Source organism: Bactrocera latifrons, unplaced genomic scaffold (genome assembly GCF_001853355.1).
Source record: "Bactrocera latifrons isolate USDA-ARS-PBARC rearing strain unplaced genomic scaffold, ASM185335v1 scaffold_147, whole genome shotgun sequence".
NCBI classification, from domain to species: Eukaryota; Metazoa; Arthropoda; class Insecta; order Diptera; family Tephritidae; genus Bactrocera; species Bactrocera latifrons.
In genome coordinates this window covers 742,242-753,284 of record NW_017534930.1, presented here as the reverse complement: position 1 = coordinate 753,284, position 11,043 = coordinate 742,242, and the positions used below count along the sequence as shown (strand labels likewise).

The 11,043-nt window shown below is 40.1% G+C and overlaps 1 protein-coding gene across 2 annotated transcripts in view; it reads left to right on the top strand.

Moving 5' to 3' along the window:
* Positions 1 to 315: 315 nt before the first annotated feature.
* The window catches only part of LOC108965727 (fringe glycosyltransferase), a 124,943-nt gene continuing 114,215 nt past the window's right edge, over positions 316 to 11,043 (top strand). For both annotated transcript variants that reach the window (XM_018928317.1, XM_018928316.1), the window contains exon 1: positions 316 to 1,017. In XM_018928317.1, the coding sequence (XP_018783862.1) occupies positions 889 to 1,017 (129 nt within the window). In that variant the 5' untranslated portion in view covers positions 316 to 888. The remainder of the gene's footprint in view (positions 1,018 to 11,043) is intronic.

Genomic DNA, 11,043 nt, shown 5'->3' with positions numbered 1-11,043 from the left:
TGCCGGGTGCGCACTTCCAATTGGAACAACTTGCTCACGCTTGTGTTGTCGCTTCCAGGCGGCACGATCGCGCGCTGACTTATTGTTGTGTATGGSGTACTTGTTGAGTCGGTTTATTTGTAGATTTCTGTTTTGTTTTCGTCATTCGTTCGTGCAGCAAAAATAATGAACAACGATCGGCTCGAGATACAAAATTTAGCAGCGCGCTGGCGTGTGGCAGTGTGAGTGTGTTTGGAAATGTTGCACGTAACTATGCACTTCGAACATAGGGGATATCTGTTGGATACCGCAACCGTAACGAACAGTCGCGTTCAGACCCAGCTACACCACGGTCAAGAGTGTACGCATGCGCGCGCTTCAAAACGCTACACGCAGTGAGTTTTCGTTATTTAATTACACCCTGGTTCAATTAGAGTTTGTGCAGTGACGACACATATAGAATGGTAATGAAAAGTAGCTTGTGCAACACAGCTGACTACGATTTGTGCAACGCCGCGTGATCTTTTGTATAGAACRCACGAGAAGTGAAGTAAAAAAGTAGCATAAACTACAGTGTCGAGAAGCCTATTAAAAGTGCAGTAGTGGCGATTTTTCGCTGAATTTCACGCAAACCGAAAGACAAGCATTCAAAGTGTGCGTTTGTGTCATAATCAAAAACAAAACGCAATTCTAATAAGTATAATAAAAGAAAAAAAAATTACAACAATAATAAAAAAGTGTCTGTTGTTCGTGTTAAATATTTGTGTTTATTTAGAAAAGCTTTGAGCAGGTAACGCAAGCAAGTTCACTCATGAAGCTTTTGCAACGCTTTGCTGCGTTCAAAGTGTTAACGGCTTCACCGAAAAAAATCAGCAACATTGCAACCCAACAACGCTTCGGGCCAAAATAATGAGCGTAATCGTGTTGTCATTGCCACACCGTTACAAGCGCCTACTGCAAGCAATGACACTCGCCGTGGCAATCATTTACACCACACTGGTGCTGTATCAGAGCGCCTACGGATATCCTGACTTACAGGTGGGTAGTCAACACTACGAAAAATTGCACAAAAACCATATATGTACGTGTGTGTGCGTTGCAGTGGCCCTTATGCGTGGGCATTTGCAGCAGATAGGGTGATATTTATGTTATTCACTCGGCTGAATAAGTAAAGGGCAGCGTTACGTGGGCCGTATCTGGTTCAAAGGCAATAAAATAAGCGCAAAAATCAGCTGATCCACTCGCTTGGCTTACTCAGTGCAAAGCTGCGAACATAAAAAGCGGATTTATTAGGTGGAAAGTGCGTGCAAATTAATTACTTATTTTTGATATAAAGTAAAACCTGAAATATACTGATTGAAATGCTTATTTTTTTGTGGAGCTGCAGCTATGTATGTAAAATATGTATATGTATGTGTGTAWATACATAYATATGTACATATGTATTTGYAAATAGGCGCTATTTGCATATGAATCGCTTCATTTTGCCGTCGGCATTTTTAATATCGCAAGAATTTACGTTAAATATTGGTTTAACTAGAAACGATTTTTTCGTTGTGAAAGTTGAAATATGATACAATTTCATTCAAATTTTGTCAAACTTTATGAATATTTTACTATGTACCCATAAAAATWATATTTTTAGTGTTGAATGACAGCACTTTATTTGCTACTGTTTCCTTGCAAAATTTTTGATATATTTTTTTTTTGCTCAAAGCGATGGCATATTTTTTTTAAATTTTGAATAAAATACTGCAAGTATTCATGTATTTCATTAGATTATAAACAAATAACTAAGAAAATTACGCATTTGTATATCGAGTCCCACAATTCCGTCATGTTCGACGAAGTCTTTATGTAGTAGAGGGCTCTAGTAAAGACCACATTTGCAAATAAACTGGAGAGCGTTCAACGGGTGGCGCTCAGCAGCAAGTGTGGTGCACTAAAGTCCACTCCAACCATGGCACTTAACACCATCGTGCACATATTTCCTGTAGACTTCGTCGGAAGGTGAATGCGAAAGCTGCCATCAGACTCAGAGAAAGAAATCACCACTAACTTTAACTTCATACCGAATCACTGAATCATGCAGTCGCTAAACCGAACTCTGGCGGCGCTTTCTCTACCCATACATATATCGGCAGGGTAGTTGCGGGGCAAAGTAGCCGTTGGAGTAGAAGGGTAGTGAGCTTCTTTAACGTTTAGACAAAACTTGATGGGAAGGTTAGTTAAGGGGGTTTCTATCAAGAGCTCTCTATCAACTCCAGCTTCACTGACTGTTTCCGTATCCTCCAGGCCTAGGTTGCAGCCATTGAAGTATCAGTGGATGTACAGCTCCRGATTGCAGCTTCCTTCAGAGAACCGACCATCCACTRAAATAGCAGAGCGGCARTGCTAGYCTTGAACTCATTAACAGTGCGTTCAGGACTGGTCAAAGAGTGCTTAACCCGCTATCAATAGTATCGATTGCCTTATGATAAGACTGGTAAGGGCGCCAGGCCACAGCGGAATCGCAGAAAACTCTGAAGCTGRTGAGCTAGCAAGAAAAGTACACTAAAACCGCTATCTGTAGAATGGGTCCGAGTAGGTGCTCCCATAGCCTCTTGTGTATAGCTGCGTCTAAGTTTCGCGAAAGCATGGTCCGCGCTGAGCTATTTTCGGCACATGAACTGCGCAAAAGACTTTTGGCCCAAGATCGATCTAGTGATCTCTTTGCCCTCAGTAATGGGGGAGGAAAGTTTTTGTTTTGGCTTTTAACGCGCCATTGTCCTATTGACGTTCACGCATTAAGGGTGGGAATTCTTAAACACTTGGGGCGCATACATTCAGACATCTCACCGAGCTGGCGGGAATGAAAATTAAACGCTTGTTCAAATTTTACTTCTAAGTGTTTACTAATTTATTCGAACATATTTCGTCACAGGAGTTCGTCTTTACTATGGCTTCACAAATGACTACATATCGTAGTCCACGTGCGATCTTTGATCAGCCATCTTACCTAACCCACAATAAACCGTACAAACGCTGATGTACTTACCAGTTTTATGTTGGGGGTCGATATAGTTTCGAAACAATGTGTACAATAATAGCAAATAAACGTTTACTTCAGTTACATCGAAGCCATAAGACACACAAAAGTTAATTTTAATCAGTCAGCTTGTATGGCAGCTATAGGCTAAAGTGGTCCGGTTTTATCATCGGAAACAGGAGGACGGGAGCTAAGTTTCTGTTCGTTATCTTTTTTATAGTATGTATTTTACAGGGTCTCAGTATGATCATAAATATTATAAAAGGTCAAGCGATATTGATTTTATTCGACAATAGCGTTCTTCGATTTGCCATTTCTGTGATCGCTTTTGCTCTGTTGAAAAAAAAAAATATATATTTAAAATCAACAACAAATTATTAACTTGAAGAGAGTTTACGGATAACTCATTTACTGATATAGCCGCTATCTTCAGTACTACCAAGTTTTGTTTTTCATATTTTAGATCAGTTTTACTATTATAAGTAGTTCAAATGAAGGTGAAGGTTGCGTATCAGTGTTGTGAGTCTGAGTCAGTGTTGTGTGCTAGTGTGGTGTGTATGTTGCATTTGGGGGATGATGCTCATTCATCTAAAATGAAAATACAAATTTCATATTTTTTAAATTTTTTTTATTTTTAAACCCATAAGACTTAAAATAGTTTAAAGTAATTTATAGACAACAAAAACCAAGGGGTGCTGCAACATTTTTTTGAGCGAGCAAGAAGTAATGTCAAAATCTGGCATACCACTTTATGGAGTTATCCGAATACTCTCTCGCTTCAATACAATTCGTTAACTTTATTGTTGCTCTCACAGGTAAATTTTTTGACAAGAGAACAGAGATATTACCAATCGAAGAGAGCTGATATATTTCATCATGCTGATACGCTACTCTCTAATGCTTGGCGAATCGAAGGCAACCATTCACTTTTTCGTAATTATTAAACAAATTTTATTGTTTCGTTTATCAACTGTTTAATTATGTCTCTCAGGTTAGCAATTTCAATAAAGTAAATAAGTCAGGTTGGGAACTGYAATAGAGCGCTATCGTTCTCTCATCTGTCATGCTACTTGGTGGTCTGGTATATGAAATTAAAAACGTTGCAATCGGCAAAGAACATTTCATTTATTTATTTCAATAATGAAACTGATCGTAAACAACATTTAAGCAACTGCCTTCGCTTTGTGGAAGTGAATCATGTGAAAACGCAGCTGCATAATTGCTTTCATTTGCAGAAATATCAACAAATACAACACATTACTGTAATGAGCGAGCATAGAAGGTTCAGCGCAAAGTTTACTCATATTTCAGTAAATATTTTGTCATTTGATTTTACGAGCGCAATTTCAACTCGCAGTCGCAGTCGCCGTCGCCGTCGCCGCCAGCAAAGTCCAAGCCACATTGTGCAATGCAATAAATAAATAAGTCGATTGGGGTGGTACATTTGTTTGTTTGTTTATTGCCTAAAAGTGTTGCATTGGCACAAATATGAAACGCGTATGCAAGAGTTTGTTCACTCGCATGGGTGYCATGTAAGCCAGTCAGCCAGTCCGMCCGYCCGCCTGYTTGTAGGTGAACGSCATTCTGCGCTGGCAATCCARTAAATAATGAATTGCACACTGTTTGGGCTTTAAAGAGCCGGCCTTTGAACTGCTTCGAATGTTGCAGCAACACTTAATTTTATGCGTATTTATGCATGCTTAGGCGCATATACACACACACACACACAGCCACAAGCTTAATCTAGATGTTGCTAGCGGAACGTATACAAGGCGTTCGTACGCGGTCTTAAAATCTATATACACACGCCAACAAAGTGCTGGTGAGCGCCAATGGCGTGGGCGTACATTTAATCCCTGAGCAGCCACTAGGCTGCTTGCTGTCACGACTGGCGCACTGACTGCGCCGAGCGCTTGCAGATTGGCAGCTCCACAGTACGTCCAATTAATTGCCAGCTACGCAGCGCTATCCCCGCGACTATCAGCGGCAATTATTTCTTCGCTCTGGAAATCGTTAACAAACGATAGCAGCGTTGCTAGCGCGTGTGTGTTGGCACTGCGGCCACCGGCTCCGCCTGCGCCACTGCGTCACATCCGCCATATGCAACAAATTGCCAGAAAAGTTCGCTCGTTGTCRCATAAATTTGCATAAATTCAACACGACACAGCACAACTATATACACATACTATACATATGCTTGTGTGCATGTCGGCCGTGGTAGGGCGGCTGCAGTGCATTGCCGGTACACGTTCCGATCGATTGTTGGCGTTGTTGTTGGTCTGGTCAAYGGCTGTGATTAAGAATTAAAATTGCAAATTTCTTCAGAATGTGACTTGGCCGTTGAGAAACAAGTGTTTTCGCGACACACAGTTGCCGTAGCCATTACGTCGGGCCGTGCCCGGTTGAGTTTGAGCGCTATTTGTGCGCGCATTACGTGCCACTTGGTCATAAACAATGGCGCAACAGCTAGTTGATGGCATCTTGTGTCGTTCACCTATTTAGTCGGTGGGTTGATCATTACATGTTTCACAGTACTTGTATGGTCTCTCTTTGCAACCGCACCGAAYCCATCCTGCAATACACCATGTCGGGACGTGGGTTTGGTGCTTCCGTCACTACAATTGACGCTTTCACACCTCTGGCATGTGTTTGTTCGTCTGTATAAATTCCTTGTATTGCAAAGGTAATGGTGAATTTCTCACCATTTTATACTGCGATTAGCTGATTTCGATTCTTGGTACAATTTAAAGTGGAAGTGCATCAATATTGCGTTCATGGTGTTTACCGATGGCTGTGATAACTCAATAGGATATTTATTTATTACATAGTATGTCGCTTAGGGCTTATTCATGGAGGMMAAATATTGASKAAAGAGGGTAAAAAGGCATTTTTTGCCGTCTATTGCTATAGAGCAGTTATACGAAAAACATGAGGACTCTCACAAAAGATGGTGTTCTTGGAAACCGCAGTYAAGCCAACAAGTTCTTTGGTGTATTCGTCTGGTGAAGGGTTCAAACAGCGATTCTCATCGACATCGCTGGTACACTGCGAACTACACTTAATGTAATATTTTACATAACACCCGTGCTTCACCGGGTTCAAGAAGGTGGGGTTTACGAAAGCGTCTGAGGGCTGAAGAAAAACGCTGTGAATCTTTTTACGGATAGGAAGGCAGGATGAAAGGTTGGAAGGAAATTTTGTTCTAAGCAGTTTTCAGTGCATCTTAGCTTTAGGTTACTGGACCACTGTGGTGTTTTTTTGGCAGAAATGGTTGCTATTATGGTGCCATTGAACGTACAACTATGAAGTGCAGCCTCTTTCAAGGAAATGAGTAGTTACACCGACAGCCGAGCTGCACACTATCGCTGAACTCGCTAACACTATCTCAAACCTAATCAAAGGGCCCTCACAAGGAATACCCTTTACCTACTTTATTATTAGACTCGTTTGGGTTTTAGGTTATAATGGAATTGCTGTAATCGCAAAGTCGATCAGATAGCTAGCGGGGTCATCCTTCAATAGCTAACATTGCAACTGGAACGAGGTGGATCTCCACTGATGGCTTTCAACACTTCTAGCACTGCAGTAATAAACCTCGTATGCGCTGGTCGACGACACACTCCTATCCGACTTGCAAAATTCTTTTGACCTAGTGTAGAACGCTGGAGATTTAATGAACTACTTGCCCCTAGCAAAGTTCAGGCTTACCTTCGGCGAACCCGGAGACATAAGCAAAACTCACAGTAGTTGTCTGAACAAGATTGAGATAGGCTCAAATCACTTTGTCGATTCGTGAAGATCTTAAGATCAATTACATAAAAGTTTTAGGTACGGCAAGCTGTCCAAGAAAAAACCTTGCTAGGATCGATCTCCCTTTTAATTGGCTTAAGGCAAAAGTTGGTATTTAAAACAGTTGCTTTGAAATAAATTCCTTACACAAAAAATACATCTTTAGATGGGGTTTAATGAACTGTTTTTTTTTTTCTTTTCTTTTCTTTGTTTTTTTTTTTTGCAAGGGACCCTTTTTTTAGATGAACCACAGGCTCCTTCGGAACTTTTGATTAAAAAATGAACGATGTACGTACTTGTACACTTTATGGCGATTGTGAGGGATTGTAGGTGTATCATTATCCACCGTGACGCATAATGCTTCGCTTCTTGAATTGGTCGTGCTAATGTTTGCGAACTGCTATGAACAAGTCCTACACAAAATCCTAAATTTCTCCTATTATCCGATTCTTGATTTGTCTATACAGATTCCGACAGAGATCTCTACTAATTCTCTATCTAATTCTGAGAAAGAGTAAGAAACTTGTAGTCGGACTTAAATGCAGAGGAGATCGGTTGCTAGGTAACTGTTCAACAGCTCCGAGTGCTAAGTAGTCGCATGAGTATGTGGTAAGCAGAAGTACTTAGGTGGATGTGCTGAACAAGTATCATGAGGGAAAGCATTCGGTTCGCTTTTAACGTGAACTAGGCGGAAACTCTCTGCAATTAGCTGACATTTGCGACATTTTTTCTACTATTTTCTACCTTATTGCTTTTGCTTCGCTGTACATGGGCAACTGGTGTCAGCTGTTGTGAAAGTAAAGTAGTAAAAAATCTCAGCTTGTAAAATAACTACCTTAGTTTGTGTACATATGTGGAGTTTTTMRCGTTTATTSTATGTATGTATGTATTGTTTGTACTCGTATGCATATATTATATACGTATGTATGTAACAGCAACCAGAAGTGAATGGTGTGATTTCGGTTGGCAAAATAATTGATTTTTGTGGCAAATCCATCATTTGGCATTTATGTGTGTGTATGTGTCGAATCGATTTTGTACGCTTGCGCGAACATTGAGCGATTTATGCTGTTACAGTTAGTCGTTCAAATTGAACATTCGACTGACTTTGGCTGTCTCCCCAAACTGGTCTGATTAATTACATTTTAAATACACGCAATAAATTTGTTTTGTACCGACCACCTCGACATGCCACATATTTGTCTACATAAGTACATACATATGTGTATGCGCTTGCGTGTGTTTACCTCTTACTAATGCGTTTGAAATGCGTGAAATGGTCAAAAATTTATCAAATCGTTAAAAAATAGATAAATGAGCATGAATTGTTTGAAAAATCATGTAGCTGGAGCGTTTACCTAAACGGTTTCACCACGTTCGCCTYCAAAATTTAAGATTTTCATTAGTTTCCCAGCGTCTTACGGCGACGGCTTGCACTCACGCTATGAACGCGCAGCAGTCGCTTGATGAGCGGCCAGTAACTGCTTAGAACGAATGTGTCTAACGGTTATGGGCGCTGATCAAATAGCTAATTAAGCGTAATTATCAAACGCTTTCGCCTTTTAAACACCCAAACTCTTTCGTTGCGTTCATACCGCCGAGAGTTTTCGACTAGTTAAGGTTAAAAGCCAATCGAATGCTCTCTCTCTCTCATGATGCCTGTTCAGCCAACCACTTACTTTTGATTATGCTCTACTGCGACTACTGGAAAATGTTACACAGAGTCATAACAACCGATATTCTCTGCATTTAAGTCAATCTGCAATTTTTGTTAACCGTTCTCAGGATCGTTAAAGCTCTGTTAGGGCAACGAGAGAAAAAAGTGGGGAACTCTGCTGGATCTTTTGTGTTAAAGTGAAAGGTAATACCTTGAAAGATCGGCTTATATTTATTTATATATTTCTCTTAATGGCAAGTAGGCGCATTGGAAATAGTTTAGGCCTCCAAAAATTTCCAAATTGAAACATTATTTGCATTGACCTTTGGAAATATGTACGAGCAACAGTCCAAACAATTGCAACTTTTAAGAGAAATGGGAGCATGCTATAGAGTAAGCCTTCATATTGGCATCCAGGTATCACGTATGAAGATATAAACACATACCTACACATGCTGTACATCGGGCTGTTGCAGCACATCGCTTTGTCGTCTTCTCTTACTCAGCTGATTGTTATCAATGATTACCAGCGCTGATATGTGCTTAAGCGCTGACTTAACTTGCTCATGCAATGTCCATTGGAACAATTTAATTTTTGTGTTCCTCGCATGCATTACCTACTTACTTGTGTTTATTTAACCTTTCTTTACGTTGTGGTTGTGGGTCGATTTTCCCTTTAACTTCTTTTGATTCATATCGTCGCTTTATTTGTATGTTTCGAGAATGCTCAATTAAGTTGGTAAACTGTGCTACCGCAGCGTCGTGGTGGTCCACATTTCGCCAMAGACGATATTTACGCTGCCCTGCTTAAACAGTGAGCGCTACCAAATGCGCGGCGGGTCACCACCGCCGTCGCCCGCGCCGATATATTTGAGATTTACGTTGTCGCAGCGTGGAAAACATGGGATAATACGCGCATGGCTGGCTGCCCCCAAAAAAAAAACCCTTTACCAACCCGCTGTTGTCTGCCCGGCTATTTGGGCTACTTGGCTATCTCATGTAGTATACTTCATGATTGCTTGAGCTCGCGTCGCGTTGTCAACAGGATGTCGCATTGTCTCTTCCATGTCTGTCCCATGTCTACCCGTCTGTCTGTCCGTTTGATTATACATTCGCCTGAGGTCGGTCTGCGGCACTTGTTGTCATTCCGACTGCGCTGCTGCGATTCACTGACCACGATTACGTCTTCATTGTATCTTTTCTTTATTCACCACGTTGCTTTTAATCAATTCCAACAGCGCGGCATTTGCATGTGAATATACAAATATAATTGCGGATTTATATGCCGTACTTGAGGCCTTGCATTGCTGTACGGCCATTTCGGCGGTGACGCGCGGTACTCACGGTTAATACGCAAGAGCTCAGCCACAAAGCACATTCTATAAAAAATTTAATGAAACACTCCAGTTAGAGGACTTTTACTTTACCATTAGAACTATAATATTTAAAGGAATAAACTGTTTAAGTTTCCAAAATAGCTGATCAGAGTCGGTCCATTAAAAAATTATTTTTTGGTCGGCCGCGCATAATTCCGTTAATAATATCTATTGATATCTTTATATTTGTTAATTTAATTTAATTTAATTATTTTTTCGATCCGTTAAGTTCGCCTCTGTTTTCAGCGCTCTGCGTTGCTTAATCTATGAGGTTTAAACCTATCCTTTTTGAGCTTCAAAGCAAGCTGTTGTCATGTACTGCGCCCTGACGGACTAACCGACTGCACGACAATGTTGTATTTGCAATCAATCAATCTGTCGTAAATTTACCTGTCGTCCAACTGTGCGCATAAGTACATATTCTGTTTGTTTGCCTTCACTTTGTATACGCACGCACACACATATGTAACTACTCGTGGGATTATGTACGTCAATTTTTTGGTTGCTTGTGTTGGTGAAGTGTGGAAAAATATGCAAATAAATGCGAAATCGTATATCAGTGACATGTGGCAAAACTGATATGTGTAAGTCATGCAAATTTAAACTGTATATTTGACACAATATACACATACATATGYATACATGTATACATAYATACATGCATAYACAYTTTCTGGCATGCRTASACATATGTSGGTGTAAATCCGTTTAATTTGGCCAATAATRAAAAGTGAAAAATGAGAGAGAAATTTTAATTTGATATGAGTTTTCGCTTCATCAATACTTTTGCCTGATTATTTGAAACAGAGTTGACCTCTCAGTTAAATTTTAGTTTAATTTACAAAATTTTCGTTATCAAAATATTCTTATCATACGCGCTCTCCACTATGAAATAGATTGTGACAAACAAGTACGCCGGAATTTTAATGAAACCCAAAATATTAAGKCAYTCATCAATATTTATTTMATYGTCTCTAAAGTAATCMCCATCGGAAACACTTTTCAAAACGGGTTCCACGGAGCGGCAATTTCAGTTTGGGGAACAAGAAARAAACACCCGAAGCTATTCACCAGATTTAGCTTCGTGTGTTTTTTCGATCGATGGTATTTATTGCGTTTTTATACTCTCGCAACAAAGTTGCTAAAGAGAGTATTATAGTTTTGTTCACATAACGGTTGTTTGTAAGTCCTAAAACTAAAAGAGTCAGATATAG